A 27,448-nucleotide genomic window follows, 5' to 3' on the forward strand; every position below is an offset into this window, starting at 1 on the left:
TTAAATAATAAATATTTGAAATTAAGGAATCAATGAATTAATGACAGATAAAAAAATCTAGATGTTTAGTTTTTTTTTCAAACGATGAATAAAATAACGTCTCTATCCTGACTGAATTGGGTGTGTTAAATAAATTTTGCCCAAAATGATATTATGGCTTCCATGGTCACAACCAAGAGGAAGCAGCGGAACTTATACATTTAACTTTATTGGCACAAATTTATGTAATTAAAAAATAATAAATGTTTACATCATTGGCCTACTAAAAGGTTAATTAAATTCTAGCAAATAAAAAAGTGCCAATAAGCCGTTGTTGCACACGATCGTCAAAGGAATATTTCGTGTTTAAGTTATTTATTTGTATATTTTTGATAAAGTGAATATGTGACTTTGTGAAGAATTGTGGGAAAATTAAAAAACGACAATTGAATCAGTCATTATTTAAAATTACATTTCTGTTGAAAATGATTCATGTTTTTACACAGCGTTTTATGAACGTAATTCTAATTTTTAAATTATAGTCAGATTTATCATTTCTGTGCAAAAGAAAATATACCTACTAATAAAAATAAACTATAGGGATAATACCGCATAATCTATAATGGTTTTTTGTAATTAGGTGAGTTCTTTAGAATTTAGTCGCTCAAAATTAGTAAAAGTTGGAAAAATTGTATTTAGTTAATGATGATTTAGAATGTGTCAATTTTCCATTAACTGTCGGTGCATTTAAATTCTATATTCATCCCGCTCTACACAACTATGTAAATATTTAATCTGCAATTATTAATTAATGAAGAAAATCGATTCTTCAGGAACGTTAACATCTTCAATTGTTTGAAGAAATGTATTTACTTTAGTGACCAAACAACCTTCAAGTCACCCGTGTGTGTGTTCCTACTTCCTTTCTTCTTTTATCTCATTTTGTTTGCTATCAAGCGCATTCATGCGTGAATTTATTGGAAATGAAATCCATATGAGTGGCAGGGAAGCAGAAAATAAGGGTAGGTTGATACCTACACATGTGTGGTTTATGTTCAAACATATGTAGAAGGGCCCAAGCATAAAATCAATAATTGGGGACGTTTTTTGAACTCGTTGGAAGTTGTGTAATAGGGAATATTGCTTCAAAGCCAATAAATTATGCTCAATGAAGCAATTACTTTGCAGTGCGATGTGCTGACTCATTATAGTTGTAGGAAGAAAGTAGGTATGCATTTAATAAAAAAAAATTTAAATTTTATTCCTACCTGAAGTTCTGAAAGCTGTTTGGAAATTTGATTATTGATTAAGTGTTTCCATGATTATTGTTTGCAATTAGGTGGTTGGAAAATAATGTTCCAAGAATATTTATAGATAATATGTACATTTTACTAACTCATGTTGTCTTTACAAAACTAGGTATATTTTCTGTGCTAGCTAGTCGCTTGTAAAGACGCTTAAAAGTCTCGAAAGGGATTTTTCTCCTGTAATTAGTAAAAAATGCGGCGTGGGAGTGTTTAAGAACTAACGCAGGCAAACTACCAGGAACCCAGAAAAGGAATAGTTAATCCACAGGCCGTCCAGAGCAGCACCAAGCAGTGAAAGAGTGTGAACACGCAGAAATCCTCCGCCACCCCACACACGCCACTTAACACTCAAACAATCTAAATGTCGCGGAATGGACATGTGGAAGAAAATCGGTTCTCAGGTCCTCAGAGACCGTCCAGCGAGTTGCTGACAGCTGTCAGCGAGTTATGAGTGACAGAAGTTGCCAGAATTCCCGTGTCCCGTGACCAGGAGAGCATCCGACGCGGGAGGCCTCCAAGAAGCGGAGTTAATTTATGCATGCATTATCGGAAATTAAGCAGCGGAGATACCAAAATAACAGAAGACGGGCTGGATGGAAAGTGAAAGTAAGTGGTAGGGATGCCTGGAGAACGGAGAAGGAATTCCAGGTATTTCTATTAAGTAAAGGGGTAAGACGATAGTGAATTCTGGGGATCAGGAGAATAGGATGCGTCGAGCTGTATCGGAATGTGCTGTCGGTCGATGGAAACAACATACGTTTTAAGCTGAACAAAGTAGGAGTGTTTATCAATTGCAAACATATGCATGAATACTTTTCTTCGTGTCTAAAGAAATTGTAGTTTTATTATTTTAGTTAAAGTGTACAAGATGATTACACTACTCTAGAAAATTCTTTTATATGAACCTTGAAAATCTTCAGAAAATAAAATTTAGTAAACGATTTTTGCAATTTTTATTTAAAAAAACACCTTTGAAAACATTATTTGTGTATCCTCTAAATGGAGAATTTATGACCGCAATAACTTTTTTATGAAAAAAGGTTGCGGATCTAAATAATAAAGAGAAACTTAGATAGAACACGTAAATAACTTTGACTGGCATTGGGATTGGAAAGATTACCAGTAACTCTATAATATGCTTCAAATAACAGTATAAGTAGTGCTTATTCATCAGAGCTTTCCTTAATTTCAAATATATTAGCCTTCAAGCTCAAAACAGGAAAGTTCTCCAGGTGATAAAACAAACTATTTTAAGCAGAAAGTGTTAACTAATGTGAGTTGCAAAACGCTTCTTGTTCAACATACAAGATGTTAGATAAAAGAAAATATGAGATTTTGTGAACTATCTCTGAGGATGTTCGACATACCTACACTGATAAAACTTAGGTCACTGATTCGTCTATTTCAGTAAAAAATGTACTAAGTTTAATTAGAAATTGGTCAACTAGTAGCAAAATGGGGGAGGGGGGGTCAATACCTTCAAGAGCTTTTGGAGGCTGCTGGGTCGCTGAGTATTCTCAAATTCGATTAGTGAAGCTAATAATAAAGAACAAACCACTTCAGAGTTCTACTTTTTTAAATTTTAAAATGAACTTAACTATAAAGTTCAGTAAATCGAAAATAACTTTTTTTTTAATTTCCAGTGTTGCGAGAAACAACTACTCCGCGGGCTAGAAGCCCCCACCGGTATTGAATTATACTTGCAACACCTAGTACAACAGCTAGAATCGTTCGTCATCAGTTTAACCCGCCAGACATAGACCGGTTTCGACTTATTGGTCCTCATCAGTGTGTATCAGTATTAGGGTGGGCCGAAAATCCGCTTTTTTGAATTTTTATTATTAATACCGAAAATATTGTTGAAAAATTTATGTGAACGGAAAAAATTTTAGGTTGATATCTTAGGCTCGCCAAATTTCGTCAAAGTTTAGTGTCAGAAAAATTTTTTTTTGGACTTACCTTTATCGGAAATTTAATTCTCTACAAAAAAGGTCCTTACAAGAAATCTGTGGAACTAATCATTTCTGAGATAATGGCAATTTTAGTAGAAAAATTGACGTTTTTCACAATATTTATGTTTTTTATAGAGAAAAAGTTATTGTTTAAATATTCGTTTTATAGGAAATTCAATTCTGTACAAAAAAGGTCCCAAGGAGAAATCATGTCAAATTAATAGTTTTTGAGATAATGGCAATTTTAATAGATAGAAAAAATAAACATTAGAATTACCAACATATATATGATATTAAAATAGGGAATGAAGACTGGTTTTTGAGAATATTTAAAACAAAATATTTTACATTTTTCTTTTCTCCATCGAAAATATATACATATATAAAAAATATCTATATTTAAATAAAATTGCCATTATCTCAAAAACTATTAATTTGACATGATCTCTCCTAAGGACCTTTTTTGTAGAGAATTAAATTTACTATAAAATAGATATTTAAACAATCACTTTTTATTTATAAAAAACATAAATATAAACGTCAATTTTTCTACTAAAATTGCCATTATCTCAGAAATTATTAATTCGACAGGTTATACAGAAATACAATTTTAATACAACGTAATTCTAAAAAATCAATTTAATATTTTTTTTAATTTTGTAATAAAAACTTCTACGCCAACTTTAACACACAAATTAAGTTATATTTCCAACAAAAAATTCCCATAACTGTTTTGTATAACGAATAGTTTAGTTACGCAAATTTTTGCGTAATACTGATTAGTCAGTGGCGCCGAAACTCTAGAACTCTTCGTGACACACTATATACCTACTATCCGCAACTGGCTGATGTATTCGTAAGTTAACTTAGAAATGAGATCAAGTACCAGGTCTCTTCAGAGAATAACCGAACTTAATTTTTTTAAATTTATTATTAATTTTATAGGTTATTGGTCCTTGTCTTCTTCAAAGTTCTTCCCTCCTCTATTCACACACTTTTCCCAGTGATGTTTCGATTTCGCTAAGTAGTCCTGGTACCTTCATTTGAAGTGATTTTTAAAGTCTTTGTCGTCTTTGTTTTGATGTCATCAATAGTCTGAAAACTTCGTCTTTTAGCACTGATCTTAATTTCGGAAATAAGAAAAAATCGCAAGAAGCCAGGTCTGGGGAGTAAGGAGGATGAGGAAGGACAGTAATCTGATTTTTGGCACAAAATTGACGAATTGACAAAGCTGAATGTGCAGACGCATTATCATGCGCCTTGATAGTACACACGGTGCACTATTTGACCTTGAGGCAAGAATTCCAAATTCCATTAAAGTCGAAAAAAACAGTGAGCATCACTTTGACATTGGATCGAGACTGACGTAGTTTCTTGGGGCGCAGAGATTATTTGCCAATCCATTGTGATGATTGAACTTTTGTCTCAATCTCGTAGCTATAAAACCAACTTTCGTCTCCCGTTATGATCCTTTGAATAAATGTTTCATCGTCATTGTATTGTTCAAGGATTTGCTGACAAATGTCCACACGATGTTCTTTCTATTGTCCGGCCATCAAACGAGGAACAAATTTTGCTGTCACTCGATGCATGTTCAATTTTTCAGTCAAAATTTAATATAATAATAATAATAAATGGTCTTTATTAAGAAATAATAATACAATTAAAAAAGATTAAAAATCAAATAACAGTACCAAATGGGCGAAGTCTAGCATAAGCTATTCATACTTAACCCTATGGTACGGTATGGTGGATATAGTCCAACAGAACAAAATTTATAGATACAGAACAAACTGTGATAGGTATGTAGTACATAATAAATATAAAACACAATAAATTAACAAAAATACAAAAGTAAGAAAAAAAAGTATACAGCAGGTTCACACAAATTTATTTATTTATTTATTTTTTCACACAAACAGCAAAGTGCTTGCTCACTAAATATAACAACAAACAAATATACAATAAATTATGAATCGTTACAATGACCTAATTGTTTGCCAAATAAAAACAATCTATATTTATACTTAAATTTATTAATATTGTAAGCTCTAAATTGATCAGGCAGAGAATTATACAATCTAACAGCATTATATATGAAAGATCTCCGAAACAGGGCCGTCTTGTGAAGGGGTAAAGTATAAGTATTTTTAAAACGAATATCGCGTGTATGAATATCACCTCTAGTAATAAATTTAAGTCCAAGTAGAGAGGAAGTATTGTCACTCATAATTAGACCATGAACAAAATTACCAAGATGATGTTGTCTGCGGTTTTCCATAGTCAACCAACGGGTTTCATTAATTTTGTGCGAGATGTGATCAAACTTTTTTAGACCATGAATCAACCGACAACACGAATTCTGAACTTTCTGAATTCTGTATTTATTAGCAGCTGTCAGACAGGGTCCATAGATGAAATCATTGCAGTTAAAATGAGATAAAACTAAAGAATCACAAAGTGCTTTTCTTAGTGACATATTCAAAATATACCGATTGGAATATAACAATTTTAATGACGAGTAAGCTTTATGGAACAAACATTTAATGTGCTGATCAAATCTCAAATTTGTATCAATTATAAGACCCAAATTTCTAGCTGTATCTGTATAAACTAAGGGAGTATTATCAATCTTAATCACCAAATTATCCGTAATAAATTTCGCTCTCTCCTTACTGCCAAAGCACATCACTTTACATTTGCTTGAATTTAACTTTAACGCATGTTTTTCAGATATATTTCTAATGTTACTCAACTCCATATTTATAAGTTCAGCGGCACGAGCCATGTCTTTAGTATCAAAGTGCATGTATATTTGCGTGTCATCTGCATAGGCTTGAACAATACAGTTATTGGAGATTGAATTCAATATATCAGTGGTATAGATTATAAAAAATAGTGGCCCTAAAATAGACCCTTGAGGCACTCCACTGGAAATATTCAATTCTGAAGAGAATCGATCACCAACCTGAATCATTTGAGACCGGCCAGATAAATAAGATTTTACCAGATTAAGAGATTCACGTGAAAAGCCATAATACTTTAGTTTAGAAATCAATAAGTTATGATTAATGGTGTCAAACGCCTTAGAGAAGTCTAACAATACCAGGATACTAACCAGTCCCTTATCACAGGCCTCAATAATATCGTTTAAGACTGTAGTTAAAACAATTGTAGTATTAAAACCTTTACGAAAGCCGCATTGAAAATTAGACAGAATGTCGTTCGTATTAATAAAATTATAAATTTGTCTATACAATATTCTTTCAAAAATCTTTGATAGAGTAGGTAAAATGCTAATTATTCTTAGATCAGAAAAAGTGTCAGGACTGCTATTTTTAGGCAAGGGTTTACCAATCGCTATTTTCCATTGTTGTGGAAAATAATTTTGTTCTATGCAACAATTTATTATATTGACAATAAAAGGACAAATAAAAGGACAACAGTACTTTAACATCAAAGATGATATATTGTCACAACCACAAGCATTACTTTGCATATCTAGCAATATCTCGGTAACATCATCAACTGTACATAGGTCAAATGAAAAAGATAACTGATCATTACGACAGTTATTATTATAATATTCAATCAAATCATCGCAATTATCAGAATTGTATTGGAGGAATGGAGCGAAGTAGCTATTTATCTCATTAGGGAATAGCTATTTATCTCATTAGGGAATTTCATGGCATGATCCAACTGAGATGCCACCTCTTCTGCAATTTCTCTGACAGTCAATCGGCGATTCTCACGCACCAGATAATTGACTTTCTGGACATACGAATCATTAGTTGAAGTCGAAGGCTTTCCTGGCCAAGAATCATCTTCAATAGACTTTTCACAATCACTTTTGAAAACTATACCCGTTCTTATTCAGATATATACCCATCTAAAGCATAACTCAAGAAATACTTTATAAAATTGTAGAGAATTAAGTAGAATTAGGAGTTGAATGAGATTAGTAAATTAACCTTACAGTTAATTCGTTTTTCATAATGAATATCGTACTTGCGTTTTACAAAATTTTTTCAACATGTTTAACAAAACTGAAAAACAAACAAGTAATGACAAAGAGTATATTTTTTTATACTGAATATTTATTGAATGAATACATGAATAGTAAATATATAGTGTATATAAGTTTAGTACTATCTATATGTTAATAATTTTTAAAGGGGTGGCTACGAATTAATTCTGAAACACCTGTAACGGTTACAAAACTACGTGGTGTTGAACCAAGCTATTCAGAGCTTCTTTAATTTTCTCACCCAAGTCCGTATCGACCAGAGAGAAAGCAGAAATAGCCCTTTCCTGCATGACAGAATTGGTAGGTTTCAACCAAGATACTATATTCTGAATCAACCTGCCCCTTTCATCCGGTTTCAGAACTCTGCGATACAGAAGCCTGGGCTGGGTGAAATTGTCATCATTGCCGCTGTCCAACCTCTTAGCATCTCCGGATAAAGGTATGACAGGAGCCAAAGCGTGAGCCCTTCGATCATTGTCGGGCCCTTTGAAGCTGTTAGGGTGGTAGTTGGGGGCGCCCCCTTGGCTGTGGATGGTGCTTTCTCCATCTCTCGTGTATGAGTGGAAATTAAAGGGAGCGTTTACTGCCAGTTGGAGGTTGTTGGCTCCCAAACGGTAGCGATGAGTATCCCCGTAGTTGAAGAGACGACCTTGCAGCATTCTGTCAGGAGATGGTTCAATGCCTAAGAAATATATAAGCATTTTGACATTTGGAAAGATTATAATCTTAAAGTTGTTATAGATATACAGTATGTCTCACTAAGTTGGAACCACATGGAAAACTTTTTTATTATTAATTTTAGGAAAAAAAGTTATTCTTCATAAAAAGTTCTGCATGTTCTAAAATCTAAAATACAATCATCAGATATGAAATTTTTTCAGTCTTATACGCGGTTTGTCAAAAATATGAATTTTACTCATGATTAAAGTACCTTTATATTTGACAATATCGAAAATTGTAATAAAATAATGTTGATCAAAACNATGAAACTAGGGAACAATATACAATCCTTTACGAAAAAGGTAGGTTGGTTGTTCCCTACCAGATCCCATATGCCGTCTTCAGTGTAGAACTTAATTGCAAATCCTCTGACATCTCTAACAGTATCGGGGTAACCTAGTTCTCCAGCCACCTGAGAAAATCTAGAAAAAGAAGTAGTGTCTGTATATTTTGGTGAAATGATATCATGCGCCACTGAAAATGATATATCGTATGATATCTTAAAAATATCAAAGTCTTAATATCAGTTTACCTATAGCAGTTTACAGTAAAAGACGATAGTAAGCATGCTTAGGAGAATTATGCGTTTCTACACTACAGCTTTACAGTTGCAAATTTTGAGTATATTATTCGGTTCAGTATAATTTTCCTTATTATTGTGCGTTATTTTATTACGTAAATTTAAAAAAAAAGTCTAAGACCGATCAAAATAACTCATTTAGAGGGAAAAAAATTGTTACCTGGACATGTATAAGTGGAAATGGTAAAGGGGCTTATAATAAACGAAAAAAAAAAATAAATGCGTGACCAGGGGCGACGGACGGTTGATTTGGGGGGTTGAAAAGTTATGATAAATTGTATCATTGGGATTTCTGGCGAAAGTTGACGTCAAACAAAAAAGTATCTAATACAAAAGTTGTAGATCATTCAAAAATCTACAACTTTTGTGGAGGTCAATTTTTAACTTTACCTCAAAATTTCCGAGAAAAATGCAAAAACAGGTTTCTTCTGATTTTTCGTTTTTTATTTCTCATTTCCGCAAAAATAATTTAATTTTGACGAAACTTGGTGAAAGTATACCTTTTTCTGTCTTAAATAACCTCTAATTTTTCTAGATAAAAAAATCAAGAAGTTTCTGAAATATTCATTTTTTTGGCCTGAAACACTTTTTTGAAAGAATAATTCTACTTAAAAAATCATTGTACAGAGTTCTCCGGGTAATCATTTTTTCATTTTGACATAAGTATACTTTTTGGTGAAATAAAAAAATTTGTAATAAGAGTTCAAAAACATGCTCAAAAATGCAAAAAAAAGTAAAAAATAACTTGCAGCAATGAATTTTTCAGTAATTGTTGATAATTTGGTTAAATTTAAAAAAATCAAAAACTGATTACACCATTCAATTGTACGGAAAAAATACAAAAAAAAAAACTGTCTCACTGTTTGACCCAAAACAATTTTTTTACAGTATTGCTATAAACATAAGTCGAATAGTGAATAAATAAAATAAATAATAATTTTTTTCCGTGGGATCGATTAGTGTACTTATTTTTTTTAAAGTCTGATGAATTCATAGATATACAATGTGACCAGGATAAGGATGGGAGAGCATTAGGATCTATAGTAGGATCATATTGCAAAGTAATAAATCATTGCCTGTCATGGGAACCAATGAAGTACGCTTTTAAGGGTTTTACAAATTGAATTATTTCTTTATACATTATGAAGGGACGAGGGGATCAGTTCAGGTCTGGCACCCTTGTTCCTACAAAAATTCCTTTATTCTCATAAACTATTTATTTTAAATGTAATTTATTATAAATCCAATTTGTTTCCTAAATTCCACATATGTACTACATTTTACCTCTGTACGCGCCACTGTTGTTTACTTGTTTTTTGGAAGCGCTCTCTAATTGACGGCAAAGCTCGCCAGGTTAGTATTTGACGTATAACCGACCAGTTCGTACACTCGATGCACCTGGGCGACTACAGCTACTACCAGAACACAGTGCGTATGCAGCGGTATTTCAGATTTTACATTGAATTTCATTTTAAATTTGAAATGATTTATCTTACGCCTCCTAAAAATGATGACACGATTTTCCTTTGATAAAAGACCGACAACCTTTTGCTCTACTTTGCATCGAATACGATCTTACTATAGGAAACGATAAGAGATATGGGGTGGCTCAGATTAGAGAAAAGTTGTTTTTTTTATACCTAACAAAATGTGGTTTAGAAAGTTTTAAAATTTCGGGTAGTTCCGGAGATATCCGGAAAAACCCGAAATTTTGCAAAATTGTTTAATTTTTTTCTGGCTTTATTTGAAAAAGAATTTTAAAATAAATTAAATATTTATAATGCCACTTTTTTCGCTCTATACAATAGCGTCAACATTTTTACAATCCGACGTTTCGTCTTCGAGTGTCCATCATCGGGTTAATTTTTTAAACCTCGCTGCTATTTTTTTGATAAAATCTAAAGTCATTTTTAATTCTGAATTAGAGGATATTACTATTGTAATCGCTTAAAAAGTTTTTAGCTTGTTTTAGCTATATGTAATTTAAAATTTTTCCTGAGTGCGGCTCTGAACGCTTTCAAAATATCTATTGGATGAAGTCAGTATAAAAGTCAATACCGCACAAAATATCCAACAATTTTTTACTACTGTTAGCGNTTGGTTTACGGGATATTTCGCATTAAATAAATCGCGCACTTCAGCCTGACTTCTTATTTTGTCTCCACATCCAAGCAATATCAAGATTTCGATGCGTTGCCTTTCCGACAATACCATTGCAATCCAGTAAATAAATTGATTTTGACACAATACTAACGTTTCGAACTGCAATTTACAACTAAAGCGAAAAATTAACCAGAAAGCCTGGCAAGTAAGTGGTGCCAAAAAAACCCAACATAAAAAATATATCGTTTTTGCGTTAACAGCGATAGGTACAGTTTCAAATCCTTTATTTTATTCTGTGCAAATTCATGGAGGATAACACTGAAGATAATTAAATTTTATTTCACTTGTTAAGTAGGTGTTTTATACAACCCTAAAAACCTTGCTATTGAAAAATAAAACTTGTTTATTTGGTATGGCAGGATCGGTTTTCTATAAGCTTTTCAACGAGCCCCCTCATGCCTTATGTTTCCATTTGAAAAAAAAAGTAGGGGTTAAGGGGGTGAAAAAAAATTAATTATTATATAACCGAAAGATGGGGAAAAAATCAAAATCAGTTAACGTGTTTCGGCGTTTTAAAAAAATTAACTCAGTCAAAAGATATGAATTTTATTCCGTACTTCTGGCCATCCCTGTATAAATATGTACCTGGAATCAAGTGAGCGACATCGAAGCCGATCTGCTCCACCTCGGCGAAGTAGTTATTGGGGTTTCTGTTCAAAACGAACCTCCCTACCGGTATCAGGGGGTAATCAGCGTGAAGCCACACCTTCGTATCGTCGAAAGGATCGTAAGGATTCTTCGCAGCTTGCTCCGGCGTCATAATTTGAATGTAGAAGTCCCAAGAGGGATAATCGCCGTTCGCTATAGCGTCGTAAAGGTCTCTTGTATGATAATCCGTGTCTATTCCGGCGATTTTTTGCGCCTGTTCCGATGATAAGTTGGATATGCCTGAAATAGAGAAGAATAAGAGGAAGAAAAAGAAAATAAAGCGTGCTAGGAGTATGATTTTTCTTGTATTTTTTTATATGTAAATACTGTACCAAATTTCCTTAATTTAGCACAATTATTTTATAACAGTTTCACCATAACAAAGTTGCAACTTAACTTCAAAAACTCTTTCTCTCTGTAACGGCGAAATCGAAATGTCTATAAGTTCCTAAGAACAATATAGAATAATATCTAAGCTTCTAAGAACATGAAAGAAAAAAAGAACATATTCCAGAATCATGGAACAAATAAGTAAACAAAAGTATAAAATGTACAGTGTGTCATGGAATGGGGTACCGCACTCTTGTAAATAGTTTCATTTTATAATTTTGTTGACAGGTGGCAAAATATCCAATAAAAGTACTTTTTCCTTACTGAAACATTGAGTATATTTTATTCCTTTTACGCACATATTTTTCAATTACCTTGATTGGTCCTGTAGTGGAATTTGCAGTAAGAGAACTGTCCCTGATTGTTAACAAAAGCAAAAGTGTTCACTCCGTAGCCATGCATTTTTCTGTAACTTGCCGGGATGCCCCTATCAGAAAAAAATATCACTGACGTATGCATTGTCTCCTGTCGCAGTGTAACGAAGTCCCAGAACATGTCGTAATCAGGCCTCAAATGAGTTTTAGGGTTCCTAAAGAAAAATAAAAGTGTCTACTGGTTGCATCAAGTTTATAAACATAAAAGAATACACTTATTAAAGTTTGTTTTCCAAAAAACTTTCATGGAACTGACACAACAGAAATAAACTGTTCTAAAGAGAAATTCAAAGTAAAAAATTTTTACCTCTTTAGAGTATGTATGAAACTAGGGAACAATATACAATCCTTTACGAAAAAGGTAGGTTGGTTGTTCCCTACCAGATCCCATATGCCGTCTTCAGTGTAGAACTTAATTGCAAATCCTCTGACATCTCTAACAGTATCGGGGTAACCTAGTTCTCCAGCCACCTGAGAAAATCTAAAAAAATAAGTAGTGTCATGTATATTTTGGTAGAATGATGATATCATGCGCCACTGAAAAGGGTGATATCTTAAAAATATCAAGGTCTTAATATCAGTTTACAGTAAAAGGCGGTATTAAGCATGTGTAGGGGAATTATTATTTAGCTTTACAGTTAAATACGACACTGCAAATTTTGAGTACCTATAATATTCGGTTCAGTACAATTTTCCTTATGCGTTTCATTTTATTACGTAAATTACAAAAAAAATCTAAGATTACCAGGAAATTTACTATAGGTATTTTGGAAAATTTATATTTAAACCTTCACTATAATTTTGATATATTCAGGGCATAATTTTGGCGAAGTAAAAAGCTTATAAACGCACACTTTTTCAGTTAATTTAACATGTATCCATTTATTAATTTGAAATAAATCTATATAGTGACTTCCCTACCTCACAGCAATCGGTGTCTTCTTCCCAATTTGCGAAAAAACGCATGCAGCCGTGTACTGAGTGATATCGTGAGTAACTTCAAAGTATCCAAAGGCACCAGCCCCCTTTGCATGCACAACTCTCTCCGGTATCCTTTCTCTGCTGAAATGCGACAATTCATCTATAAGCACCGTATCTTGCAGCAGGATGGGTCCGTGATATCCTACCGTCAAACTGGCATCTTTTTTACCAATAGGTACTCCATACGTTGTGGTTACGGACACGTTATCATCCTGAAAATATTCACACAGGTTTGGAACTCCAAACTCATTTTTTTTGCAATTCAAATTCATTCTTTTGCAAATCAAATTCAAGCTTTAGTAATTATTTAGAAAAAAATTGTGTGTTATTTTTATAGAAACTGAATCTGAAAAATCCTGAATAAAAGATGGCGGATCCAATATGGCGGATTTAAAAATATCAGAAAAGTATTCAATATTTGAAGATTATAGCTGAAATTTGTTACTCGGTGGTTTTTAAAGTCACCAATCACGAATATAAGGTTTTAATTTGGAAATTCTTAAATCTAAAATGACGAACCCATTATATGGTGGATTAAAAGTATGTAGGTACCATAGAAATTGATATTTACGACCCAAAGAAATGCGTTACCTATGAATGTTTTAAAAAAGTGACAGAACATTGCAAACCGATTTATATTCTTTGTTTCCATCTCAACTTTTCTAATGCTGTCAATATGCGAACAAAGGTGGAACATAGCTGGTAGGTTGATATTATCATTCAAAAACAAATTTGTGGGAAAGGCATAATACTCCTCTATTACGCAAAAAGGGCAGTAGGTTGTTGTTTATGACAGCGGTTTGTATGAATGTATTTTGTTTGTTGTCTTTTTTTTTCATAAGGGAGAAAAATATTGGATAATCACATATCGAATGAGCTTACCAACACACCATTCCAAGTATGTCACTATAATCTTTTTATCTTTAATTACATTGGAAAGTTTACTCAAAAAAGTTGATTGAAGTATACAGGGTGATTCACAACTTATCCAAAAAAATTTAGGAATAGATGCGGCATGAGAAATGGAGTCAATATCTTAAAAATATTTTTGTAAAATCCGTATAGTTTCCAAGAAAAAAATTATTGAAGTTGTAGTACATTCAACCATTACATAGCTGGACAACTGTAGTCTCTAGCGTCATTCGCGACTTCGAATACTGAAATCGGATTTTACAATCGTCGTTTACCTTTTATCTGTGGTGTTTCCAATAGTTTTTTAATACAGTAAAACTCGGTTATAGCGAGCATTCACGGGAACGCAAAATTTGCTCGTTATACGCGAGTGCTCGTTATAGAAGTCGCCGTCGCCAACTATGCTGAAAATTATTGGACACATAATTATAGCTGCATTGCACTTGTATTTTTATTTCCAAACATATAATATTATTTATCTACATAACATAGATACGTATAACTGTAGGTAAGTTACATTACATATCATTTATTATTATTAACGAAAAAATTCTGTAATATTTTTCTGCACCACTCTTTTGCTTAATATCTCCTGACTGATATTTCTNGGATATTACTATTGTAATCGCTTAAAAAGTTTTTAGCTTGTTTTAGCTATAACTTAAAATTTTTCCTGACTACGGCTCTGAACGCTTTCAAAATATCTATTGGATGAAGTCATAACAGTATGCAAGTCAATACCGCACAAAATATCCAACAATTTTTTACTACTATTAGCAATACTAATTAGAAATAATAAAATATTTCATAAATTAATATTATTTTTTTATTAAGTACAAATTTTTAAATTATGGATTAAAAAAAATTGTTGGATATTTTGTGCAGTATTATTCGCTTCTCTCTCTCTCTCTATCTCTCTCTCTCCTCCAATAGATACAGGTATTTTGAAAGCGTTCAGAGCCGTACTCAGAAAAATTTTTTAATGATAGCTAAAAACCTTTTTATGCGATTATAATGGTAATATCATCTAATACAGAATTAAAAATGACGAGATTTTGTCACAAAAATAGCAGCGATATATTTAAAAAAATTAATCTGATGATGGCCCCTCGAAGACGAAACGTCGGATTGCAACAATGTTGACGCCATTGGATAGAGCGAAAAAAGTGGCAATGTAAATATGTAATTTATTTAGAATTCGTTTTCAAATAAAGCCAGAAAAAAATAAAACGATTTTGCAAAATTTCTGGTTTTCGGATTTCGCGTCAACAGTAGACTTTACAGTAAATATTTTGTATTGCTGAAATCTCAAATCATCCAGAGATAATTTATCATTTATGCATTTGTAATTCGACTTAAATGTTTATAGCAATACTGTACAAAAATAAAGTCAAATGAGACAGTTTTTTTTTATTTTTTTCCGTAGAATTGAATAGTGTAATCAGTTTTTGAATGTTTTTTTAATTTAAACAAATTATCAACAATAACTCAAAATTCATCATTGCAAGTCATTTTTTATTTTTTTTTTTGCATTTTTGAACATGTTTTTGAACTGTTATTACAGATTTTTTTATTTCACCAAAAAGTATGTCACATCGAAAAAAATGATTACCCGCAGAACTCTGTACGATGATTTTTTAAAGTAGAATTTTTCTTTGAAAAAAAGTGACTTCTACAGAAGTTGTATATTTTTGCATGATCTACAACTTTTGTATTGGATATATTTTTGTTTGACGTCAACTTTCGCCAGAAATCCCAATAATGATACAATTTTTCATAACTTTTTAACCCCCCAAATCAACCCTCCGCCGCCCTTGCTAACGCATTTATTTTTCTTAGGTTTATTATAAGCCCATTTCCTCTTATAAAAGTTCTGGTAACAATTTTTTTTTTCTCCAAGTGTAATTTGCTTGGACTATTACTAGGAAAATTTACTATATTTTGGAAAAGTTATATTTAAATCTTCACTATAATTTTCATAAATTCATGGCATAATTTTGCCGAAGTAAAAAGCTTATAAACGTACTTTTTCAGTTAATTTAACATGTATCAATTTGTTAATTTGAAATAAATCTATATAGTGACTTCCCTACCTCACAGCAATCGGCGTTTTCTTCCCAATTTGCGAAAAAACGCATGCAGCCGTGTACTGGGTGATATCGTGGGTAACTTCAAAGTATCCAAAGGCACCAGCTCCTTTAGCATGCACAACTCTCTCCGGTATCCTTTCTCTGCTGAAATGCGACAATTCATCTATAAGCACCGTATCTTGCAGCAGGATGGGTCCGTGATATCCTACCGTCAAACTGGCATCTTTTTTACCAATAGGTACTCCATACGTTGTGGTTACGGACACGTTATCATCCTGAAAATATTCACACAGGTTTGGAACTCCAAACTCAATTTTTTGCAATTCAAATTCATTCTTTTGCAAATCAAATTCAAGCTTTAGTAATTATTTAGAAAAAAATTGTGTGTTATTTTTATAGAAACTGAATCTGAAAAATCCTGAATAAAAGATGGCGGATCCAATATGGCGGATTTAAAAATATCAGAAAAGTATTCAATATTTGAAGATTATAGCTGAAATTTGTTACTCGGTGGTTTTTAAAGTCACCAATCACGAATATAAGGTTTTAATTTGGAAATTCTTAAATCTAAAATGACGAACCCATTATATGGTGGATTAAAAGTATGTAGGTACCATAGAAATTGATATTTACGACCCAAAGAAATGCGTTACCTATGAATGTTTTAAAAAAGTGACAGAACATTGCAAACCGATTTATATTCTTTGTTTCCATCTCAACTTTTCTAATGCTGTCAATATGCGAACAAAGGTGGAACATAGCTGGTAGGTTGATATTATCATTCAAAAACAAATTTGTGGGAAAGGCATAATACTCCTCTATTACGCAAAAAGGGCAGTAGGTTGTTGTTTATGACAGCGGTTTGTATGAATGTATTTTGTTTGTTGTCTTTTTTTTCATAACGGAGAAAAATATTGGACAATCACATATCGAATGAGCTTACCAGCACACCATTCCAAGTATGTCACTATAACCTTTTTATCTTTAATTACATTGGAAAGTTTACTCAAAAAAGTTGATTGAAGTATACAGGGTGATTCACAACTTATCCAAAAAAATTTAGGAATAGATGCGGCATGAGAAATTGAGTCAATAACGTAAATAAAATTTTTGTACATTCGACCACTACATAGCTGGACAACTGTATAGTCTCTAGCGTCATTCGCAACACGCGTGGAGAGCCACGTGGCCTCAGCGACTCCGGGATACTGAAATCCGATATTGCAATCGTCATTGCGATAGTGTTTACCTGTTATCTGTGGTGTTTACAATAGTTTTTTAGTAGTTAGTGTCAAAAATGGTTTGCGTGTATAGCAATTCAGAGTTGACGGATATCGTTTTAATTTATGGTGAAGCAAGACATCATTTGTGTTAGTTCGTAGAAACTGAGTAAGACGGACCCAAATGTGTTTACACGTTGGTGGATAAAATTTTGAACAATTGTTGTTGTAACATCGCAACATCGGGTATGTCAAATGATTTTATCATTTAAAAACACAAATTAATTTTATTTATTAATAAAGGCAAAAGCAGTTGAATTTGTCGATATAAAATAGGTGCTATAAAATTCTATTTATTTCTTTCCTTGAGAAAGTTTTTGTTCGTTTTTATCACACCGCCATGCCGGTCGTATTGTGTAAGGTCAGGTTTTACAGTGGACCAGTTTCCAGTACCGTGCAGAAGTGTATTTTTAAATCATTTTCGAACTGCCGTTTTTGATTTTTTTTCTTTACAGAATTGTATTTATAAGGGTCCCTTGTACATCCAGAATTTTTTTTTGGATAAGTTCTGAATCACCCTGTATATTCTCATAAAAAATTAACTCTATATTTTGGTAGCAATATGTGAATTTGTGTTTCAAAAGATTTAATTTAATTTGCAAAACGGAGAATTTAATTTGCAAAATGTTGAATTTGATTTGAAAAAGAGTTAATTTGAATTACATATGGTTGAATTTTATTTGCAAAAAATTGAATTTGGTCTGCAAATTCTGTAAATATCTGTCCTATAACTTCAAACGAATTGAACACAAATTAATTTAACACAGTTTTTTTAAATATCCTAAAACATTACAATTTAAATATTTGAAACGAGTTAGATATTTTCAACTTACTTCGTGTTCTTTGGAGAATTCGAGGAGTTGGTTGGCAGCAGCGTCGCGTTTAGGGGTAACCATTTTGTTGCACTAACATAATGGCAACACCGACATGCAGTTTACTTATATAGTATACCATTTATCAAACGGAAACAATTTTTTTTGTAGCACTAGAAATAATTTACCACAACCCAATGTCACTCTGTAAACAAAACGGGGCCTATTTTTTTTCTATTTTTAATACATGGGAGATAATACTACTTATTTTTCAGTTCTAAGGTCAAATAAGTGAATATCTGAAGATTTTGTTTATTATAATGAAACAGAAATGATTATTGCAACCGGATTTTATTTATAATAAGAAAGAAAAACATTCCATTAAGATTTTTTTCATACAATAACCTTGTTGTTTTTACCTTTAGTTTTTGGTTTATTTGCTCAAGTGTAACCCATATATGCTTTGACATTTTCCATTTAACTTGGTCCCTACAAATATTTTTTCATTTTTAGCTGTTAAAGTTTTTTATTGACTAGTTTGACAATATTTAGATAGTTTTTTAATAACTTATGTAAATTGTTCTAAGCAAAATTATTGGAAAACTGAGGTATAGGCGAAAACTATCAGAGCAAACATCCACCTCAGTTTTCTAATAATTATTAATAAGTCAATTATGGTTCTAGAGACCAAAGAACTCATTTTTAAAGAGAAGATGTATTCATAGTGTTTCAACACTTGTCAAATAAAATTATCGGGTATGATTATTACAAAGTTACAAACATGGTCGTGTTTGCTGCCTGTTTTACACCTCAATTTTGTAACAATTTTACAAGCCATCGAGAATGAACGAAATGAAGAAACTTTTACAAAATATACGATAATACAAATTAATCTACTACAAAATATTAGTCATATATATTTTCAAATATTTGTTATTTCACGACAATAAATGTTTTTAAACAATCTCAAAAGTAGTTGCCAAGTCATCGGTTTAGATTTTCTTTGAGTTTCTAAAAACGTACCGTTCTCTTCAGGGGAAACTCTAGCACCATCAAGAAGTCTTAACTGAAGATGTAAGCAGCCCAGAAATATGCAGCTTGCATGAAAATTTAATTCCTTTTAGAGCTGCATCAATTTATAGTCTATAACCGACAACAACTGACAATGATAGTGGTAAAAAACAATTCCTTTAATGCTACAAATTCAATAATGTTTCAAACTATCTAAAAATTTAAATTTTGTCACGTGATCAAGAATGCATTGTGACGTCATTTAGTGCGAATTACAACACTATCTACTTTTCGTCCGGCTGCTGTCTAGTATATAATTTCCATGCTGACGGGACGGATCTAAAGAAACACTTGTGCGGGAAACTCCGAACGAACTTTAAATTGGCTGTGTCTAGGTTCTTGTTACTTACTATAATGATGCTGACGGCTAGTTCCTATCATTCATGTTCTCGATTTTCGATCGCACTAAATGACGTCACTACAGCTAACACCCTTTTAAAACATTTATTTTGTGCGCCAAATTGTAGTTAACAACCTCCACGATATTTCTAATGCTTCCACTATATGATTGCAGAAGATTATAATATGTTATTTCAAGGCATTTAAAAATATATATGAAAATTGCATTCAACCATTGACAACTGCCACAAAGGCCTACAAAGCCAAGCTAATAAATTTCTTTCTTAAATCCTAGGCTACTTTGATCTTTAAGATATCTAATAAACTCATTAGTTTATAAAACAACATGTTGTTCCAAAGACAACGAATTCAACCCCTCCCTAATCTTCTTGCCAAAACTCTCATCAACGTTCGAGAACAACGCTATGGCTCTTTCCTGCAGAATGCTCGTAGTAGGGGTCAACCAGGTGACTATATTCTGGATCAGTCTTGCTCTTTCGTCAGGTTTCAAAACCCTCTGATACAAGACTCTAGCCTGGGTAAAGTTGTCGTCGTTTCCACTGTCAATCCTCTTAGCAACCCCGTTGAGAGGTAAGTGAGGAGTTAGAGCCCTGGCCCTTTTGTCGTTTTCTGGACCTCTGAAACTATTGGGGTGGTAGTTGGGAGCTCCACCTTGGCTGTGGATGGTACCCCAACCGTCTCGCTCGTAGTTGTGAATGCTGAAGGGGCAGTTCACTGGGAGTTGGATGTGGTTGGGGCCTAGACGGTGGCGATGGGTGTCGCCGTATGCGAAGAGGCGGCCTTGCAACATTCTATCCGGAGATGGCTCAATTCCTGAAGGAGAAACATGTGACTTTACTACTGCAAAATTATTTTCAGGTACTAATCCCTACTAAATACTTGTAATATCAGAGTCATGGTCTTGTATTGTTAACAAATTTGATGATTGTAGTTATCTCTCAAATGAAATTCTCACCTGGAATTAAATGTGCTGGGTCAAAACCGATCTGTTCGACTTCGGCGAAATAGTTCTCAGGATTCCTGTTCAATACCAATTTTCCCACGGGAATGAGTGGATATTGCCCGTGTGGCCAAACTTTGGTGTCATCGAATGGGTCGAACTCGCTCTTTGCAGCCTGTTCAGGAGACATGATCTGAATGTAGAAATTCCAGGACGGATAATCGCCGTCGTGGATAGCGTTGTATAGATCTCTTATGTGGTAGTCTGGGTCTATGCCGCCTATTCTTTGGGCGTCTGCAGATGTTAGAGTTGCGATACCTGAGGCAATTATATAGAAGATTAGCATAAATCGTACCACTTTTCTGGTTTATTCTTTACAAATAGTAATTCAATACTTATATATTTCAGCACAAATTCATTAAATCAAATTAAATCACGAAAATGTTTCTTCAGAGTCTTTCTCAAAATTTTTACGATTTTTAACAGTTTTTAGGGAACTAAAATTAGCATTCCTTTGAAAGTCTCAGAGAAGGTACCATTTGGAAGACTAATGAAAAGTTTTACCATAAGTGGATATCCTATATTGTACCACTATCGGTATATGTGAAATACTAATATAATTCAATTAAAATTATTATTTTTTAATTTTGAAACTAATGTGTTTGTCTTCCTGACATAGTATATAGTGTAAGACGAATTCGATGGCCAATAGGTTTTCCCTGTTTGCTAATGACATGGATAAAGTGTTTAGAATTTGAATAAAGAAATTGTTACCAAATATATTTGAAAACAAACGGCACAATGAACAAAAACGTAACAACTTTATCACCACCCAAAATATTGCAACATAGCTATATAGAGAGTAATAGATTTTAAAGAGCATTTGTTTATTTATAGTTTCTAATTTTTTTCCTACCTTGATTAGATAACCAATGGAACTTGCAATAGTTAAATTTTCCTTCGGAGTTGACGAAGGCGTAAGTGTTAACGCCAAATCCGTGCATCTTTCTAAAACTTTCTGGTATTCCCCTGTCAGAGAAAAATATCAACGTGGTGTGAGTGGTTTCTTGTCTCAAAGTAAGGAAGTCCCAGAACATATCATAGTCAGGCCTAATATGGGTCTTTGGATTCCTGAAAGTAGTTAGCTCATTGTTACTATACTAAAAAGTTCGACATCAACAGTTAGATCAACAGAATATCTTCGTTCTCTCTCTGTTAAGAGTTCTGAGAAAATAGGCTACAGTTCTGTCATTTGAATCAATGTCCTAAGATGAAATTGCGCCAAGTGCATGTTGTGTGCATCGGTTATTAAATTAGATGGTTTCGAAAAATCTGGATCAAAAAGTGTTAATTAATTAATGAATTTTTTAAATGTTCAATGGCTTTAATGAATTCAGGTATATGGATTACTTTATTTCCTTTTTTTAAACATATGGCCTTAGGTTTGGCAAATTTAAAGAAATCTTTTATTTTTCACTAGTAATCTGTAAGTCTTAAAAATGCTTTTATATCCTTTGGTATTTTTGGAACAGGCTAATATTTTCGCGAAATTTTATTCAGGTTTGTGTTTCAAATATATGACTTCACGCCTTAAAGATTCATATTCGACTTGCTGTACTTTGAAATTTAATTCTCTTAATATTTGAAATAGTTGTGTAATATAAATATATTCTAGTAATGCCCAAGGAGAGTCTATTTATCGTCTAGATATACTATCCAAATTATTTTGTAAATCTTAATATATTGCTCGTTGATCTTTAAATAGTATCTGGTGAATTTTTGAATCCAAATGGCATCCTTTTAAATTCATAGTGATATTTATCTGTATTAAATTATGTTTTGAGATTATTTGCATTTACTTATTTCAATCTGGTGGAAACCATTAGCCAAGTTTAAAGTATTAAAATATCTATATAAATGTATATAAAACATGTTTTACATATGCAGGAGATATTTATCATGGACCGTTTGCTTGTTCAATTTTCAGTACGTGCATGTAATTTTTTTGAACACTACAAATTAGGCTACTCCAAAAACAATTTGAATACTGAATGATATTGTAAGATGTTAATTTGAAAATTTGCCTTACTTTTATGAACTTCTGGATAGTTTAGTTTAAAATAGAACTGTATTAATAACTCACAATCAGATGTTTTTTTTAATACGATCAATAGAAGTTTAGCACAAACTTTTAATCTCTGTCAATACATCTTTTGTGTAATTTTGATAAAAAATCTAAATGTAGTAAGTGAATTGATTGAAAAAGTTGCAGTATATCCCTAAATTAAGACCTATATTTTGAAAAAGTCATGACCAAGTAACCTGGAAAAATATATCTTTGAATCATAGGAAAAAGTTAGGGGAAAGGGGGTCATTGCCTTCTATGACCCTCTTTCTTTCATTTGCGTTTTGAAGATTTAAACTGAAATTAAGAAGGTAAAATTGACGTGATTGATGTCAAAAATCTTTGCAAAGTTTAACTAAAAAGAATAAGGTAATCCATTTTTTTTTGTTTTCACTAGGTTAGCCTGTATCTTGAAAAAAGTACCTAAATGAAAAACAACATACGTAAAAGTACCCTGTATTGCTTCAATACGCTTCACTTAGAAAAAGATGTAATAGATTTATACTCAAGTACTTTTCTATTTTTGGACTTTGTACATACATTCAAACAACAACCTGTCCTACCTTTTCATGACGTGTATGAGATTGGGAAACATCACGAAGTCTTTCACAAAAAAAACAGGTTGGTTGTTTCCTGTTATGTCCCATATTCCATCTTCAGTATAAAATTTAAGAGCAAACCCTCGTATATCTCGAACGGTATCCGGATAACCTAGTTCGCCAGCTACTTGAGAGAATCTGAAAACATTGATAGTAAAACAATAAAACGAAATACTTCTTTCTTTCAATACCTGACAGCCATTGGTGTCTTTTTCCCGATCTCTGAAAATACACACGCCGCTGTGTATTGGGTAATATCGTGAGTAACCTCGAAGTAGCCAAATGCTCCAGCACCTCGTGCATGAACGACTCTCTCTGGGATTCGTTCTCTGGCGAAGTGCGCTAGCTGGTCTATGGCAAACCAGTCTTGAAGCAACACAGGGCCATGGTATCCTACTGTCAAACTGGCGTCTTTTTCGGGCACAGGGGTTCCGTAGGTTGTAGTGATTGATTCTTCGTCAGTCTTTCAAAGAAACATATTGGAGTCAATTTAATAACGAAAAGTATAGAAATAGTTACTATTTCACAAATTAATAGTAAAAACTGTTTAAGATTCCAATTGTTGTCCCAAGCAATTGATCAAGAATTCGTTAGAAATATTTGCATCACCATTTTATATTAGAATAAATTTGTGTGAAAATATTTACAAAGGTCAGTATAATAATTGGCAATTTATTGATCAAATTTAAGACCACCTTTTAGAATAAAAATTAATTGTTATAATGGAAAACCACAAACCATGATACTAATGATAGACTTATAACTTGCAATAATGTAATGCAGTTTTATTGACAAATATTTATATGTAAAGTATTTTTTAAATTTTTAAAATAAAAATACTTTTGAATACATATTAAAAATAGTAAAAAAATTATTTGGCTAGATTTAGTTCTACTGTTTCCAACTTTTTAATCAAGTCGTTGAAAGTAAGAAATTTACCATAATATTAATTGTACCAATATAACTGGACCCATTTATTAATGAATGTACTGCACATAGAACATGTTTTATTCATTTATGAGAAAAAATATTATATTAATGTAATGACAAACTGAAACAACGGAGGATCGTTAAAACTGTACTGGCATTTTTTAAAACATAAATGGGAAATTGCTCATAAATAATATGAAAAAAAAATAGATCTTAATAACCATAACACTTTTGTCGTTTGATACTCATCATTATATAAGTAGCGACTATTCTTATAACGTAATAATATTCCTCTTTATGAAAATAATGACAACGGCACTTACTAAATGTTTTTTGGAATATTCCAGAAGTTGATTGAAACTTGCGTCTCTCTTTGGTACTGCCATTTTCAAATCAAATGAAACACTGTTGTAAAAAATATATCTAAACCTCGAAACGTCAACTATATATACTCTGTCTAGCGGAAGTGATTCTAATAATGGTCTATAGCCGAATTTTACCACAAAAACAATTTTTAATAAACAACATTCTATCGCTTCTAACAAAAATAGTGAATCTTATCGACAGGCCAATTCCTGAAATAAATTAACGTGTTGGGAGCGATTATGTCCTGTAAAAAATAAAGATGAAAAAGGATGCAGTATCTGTTAAGTAAGTGTTAGTTTTCAAAACATTTTTCGTAAATTGCACATTAGTTGCTGAAGTTAATTATCATATAATTTAACGAAATTGAAAGCAAATTTGACGTACGTTGTTTCTATATTTGGAAGCAATGAATGCGATACTTATGATTCAACTGAACGCATTATTCTTGCAATATTCATTTTAGTGTGCATTGAATCGTTAATGCAGCTTTTTGCGACGCTATTTAAATGCCACCCACGACGTTTTAATGATAAAAGATCGGTCTCTGAATTTGCTACCTTGGTTGGAGAGGATTGTCGAAATGTGTCCTGTGTTCGTTAATTTTAAAAAGGATGCAGTTTCTTGAGGCATTTTGCCAAATTTGTTTACGTCGACTACTTGGCGTATACATTTGCTTTTCCAATAATTTAAGAAGAAACGAGTTGTTGATAGGACGAAGGCTCTTTTACAAATAAAAGCTGCCAGTGATTGTAAAACTGGAGTTTTACAATCATCGATCTCATCACCAACGCTCAGCATACACTCCAACATCGAGTAAACTGTTCCATAAAGCTGAATTCTTTATCGCTTTTGATTTTTCCATCAAATAAGCCAATAAAATGTCTTCAAACACCGCCTAACATTTTGTTCGTCACATCAATCTTTAAAGTCGCTGTAACATTTTACGTTTACTCTTTAAATTTCTTTAGGTTTTAAAAGCTAGTTTAAGCTTTGGAGAAGTTCAAGGAATTGAAATATCGCTGTCGTTCTCAGACAATTTCACGATTTTATAAAAACTGTTAAAATGTATTTTGTACTGCCGCTCTAGAAAATGCCTTTTTTCCCATCACTTTTTGCTCGGATCTAGATCATAATTATCTGTCGGCAGATTTTTTGCGTTTGGACGATTATATTTTTATTACGTCTCTAAATCGTTTAAAGATGAATAGCGATGAAAGTCACGAGGAACATATTCCATTCGTTATTGAAGATGCGGCCGCTCCCGCAAGTAATAGATTATTTCCAATAAAATCCATGAAAAGGTACGAAAAAGCATATGAATTTTTCGAAAAATGGTGTTAAAAGAAGTAATGGTAGTAAATGAAGATGTTCCCTTAGCTTATGAAATAAAACCTCGCTCAAGCCATCAACCATCAAGTGGATGTAGTCTGTAGTCAATGCTTAAAACAATGCTAAAACACAAAAAGAACATTCAAAATTAACACCTTTTCGAAAGAAAATCAGTGGGATATAAAATAAAGAGGTATATACAGAGTTTTTAGATTACAAATAAATAAATTTTAACAGAAGCCTCGAATCATGATTATTTTCTTATGAGAAATTTTCAGTGGAAGTATTCAAAATTTTAACAATTTAATTCTTTGTAGGTTATACTAATAGTATGTCGATGTGACAAATTAATAAAAATGACCGTAGTTGATATGAAAGATAAGACTGATATGCTAATATAGAATACAAAAAGAAATACTCAGACAACATTTGTCGTTGTCGACAAATTTAATTTGGAATTATACAGAAAATATCTACTCCTACGTACAAAAACATCACACATCGCATATTATTCATACTATTTAAAAACAATAAATGTACTGCTCAACCTATTAAAATGCATTCAGTATGTTATGTTTCTTGCGGAATAGTTACATATTTTTTATTTTATTTAATACACTGTTCAACAGGTACTACCCAATTGTAGAACAGGGATTTTACAGACAATAATAAAAGAAGTACCTACATTAATTACAAACAAAATTAAAAGTAACAAAAAAACACGGATCATCATAATAGAAGAAGGAAATAAATAAAATCTATACACTAAATAATACACATAAATGAAGATTTAAATTACATATTTGAAACTACCAGACATTAAAAATAAAGTATTTTTAAGTCATTAAGGCTGCAGTTAAAAATATCTACAGAATTTTTATTACAGTTGTTGCAGTTCTACGAGGAGTTGGTAAATAAAATTCTCCGTTTTCGCTAGAGCTAAATCTAGGTATAGAAAATGATAATTTGGTTATAAATTCCTGGCAGTCAGCCAAATTACGTAAAATTTTAAAAAGAAAAACCTGCGAAAAGTATTTCGGTCTAGTTTCAAGGCTAATAAAGGAATGTCTACTTAAGGTCTTCATGCGGATATCCGATATGAGGATAGTGGCCATCAGATTTAAAATATAAAAATTTAAAAAATCGCCGTTGAATCGATTCCAGTTTATTAATGTGGACACCACTGTGCGGAGACCATACGAGAGAGGCATATTCAAGTTTCGACCTAACATAACTAAAGTAAAGAAACTTTATGACATCTAAGCTTGAAAAATCACGACCGTTGCGAATCGTAAATCCATATGCTCTATTGGCTTCGGAGACAACAGTCTCAATATGATTATTAAATGATAGTTTTTCATCAAATACAACGTCCAGGTCTCGAAATGTTTTCGGTCTTGACAAAATGCTGTATTTAAACATAATGTGATTGAACTTGTTGGAGAAAGACATGACGTTACATTTTTCCGTATTAATGTTGCGAACTGAGCTGCATATTTTACATCATCGA

General features: G+C 32.4%; 3 protein-coding genes across 3 annotated transcripts in view; 1 reads left to right on the plus strand and 2 right to left on the minus strand.

Moving 5' to 3' along the window:
- The window catches only part of LOC108909201 (xaa-Pro aminopeptidase ApepP-like), a 137,125-nt gene that overhangs the window by 23,197 nt on the left and 86,480 nt on the right, over positions 1 to 27,448 (plus strand). The window lies entirely within an intron of this gene.
- Positions 7,351 to 18,302, minus strand: LOC108909202 (catalase-like). The gene is made up of 6 exons (XM_018713457.1): positions 18,240 to 18,302; positions 16,130 to 16,401; positions 12,451 to 12,624; positions 12,084 to 12,298; positions 11,317 to 11,619; positions 7,351 to 7,950 (listed from the first exon to the last, which is right to left on the minus strand). The coding sequence occupies exons 1-6, from the start codon at positions 18,300 to 18,302 to the stop codon at positions 7,454 to 7,456; spliced, it is 1,524 nt and encodes a 507-aa protein (XP_018568973.1). The 3' UTR covers positions 7,351 to 7,453.
- On the minus strand, positions 18,553 to 24,629 carry LOC108909189 (catalase). Its single transcript, XM_018713435.1, has 6 exons — positions 24,567 to 24,629; positions 23,505 to 23,776; positions 23,278 to 23,451; positions 21,506 to 21,720; positions 20,605 to 20,907; positions 18,553 to 20,462 (listed from the first exon to the last, which is right to left on the minus strand). Exons 1-6 carry the CDS (start codon positions 24,627 to 24,629, stop codon positions 19,963 to 19,965), a joined length of 1,527 nt encoding a protein of 508 aa, XP_018568951.1. The 3' UTR covers positions 18,553 to 19,962.

This window comes from Anoplophora glabripennis, unplaced genomic scaffold (genome assembly GCF_000390285.2).
Source record: "Anoplophora glabripennis isolate ALB-LARVAE unplaced genomic scaffold, Agla_2.0 scaffold305, whole genome shotgun sequence".
In the NCBI taxonomy this organism is placed as follows: domain Eukaryota; kingdom Metazoa; phylum Arthropoda; class Insecta; order Coleoptera; family Cerambycidae; genus Anoplophora; species Anoplophora glabripennis.

What these genes read in the sequence shown, in the direction of transcription:
- LOC108909202 (XM_018713457.1), bottom strand. Translation starts at nt 18,302, where the DNA reads ATGGTTACCCCTAAACGCGACGCTGCTGCCAACCAACTCCTCGAATTC. An exon ending in AAAACGCCGATTGCTGTGAG is followed by an intron (nt 12,625 to 16,129) that starts GTAGGGAAGTCA and finishes TTATTTTTTTAG; the next exon opens with ATTTTCTCAGGTGGCTGGAG. An exon ending in TTCATACATACTCTAAAGAG is followed by an intron (nt 12,299 to 12,450) that starts GTAAAAATTTTT and finishes ATTTTTCTTTAG; the next exon opens with GAACCCTAAAACTCATTTGA.
- LOC108909189 (XM_018713435.1), bottom strand. Translation starts at nt 24,629, where the DNA reads ATGGCAGTACCAAAGAGAGACGCAAGTTTCAATCAACTTCTGGAATAT. An exon ending in CTCATACACGTCATGAAAAG is followed by an intron (nt 21,721 to 23,277) that starts GTAGGACAGGTT and finishes AACTACTTTCAG; the next exon opens with GAATCCAAAGACCCATATTA. An exon ending in CCATTGGTTATCTAATCAAG is followed by an intron (nt 20,908 to 21,505) that starts GTAGGAAAAAAA and finishes TAATTGCCTCAG; the next exon opens with GTATCGCAACTCTAACATCT.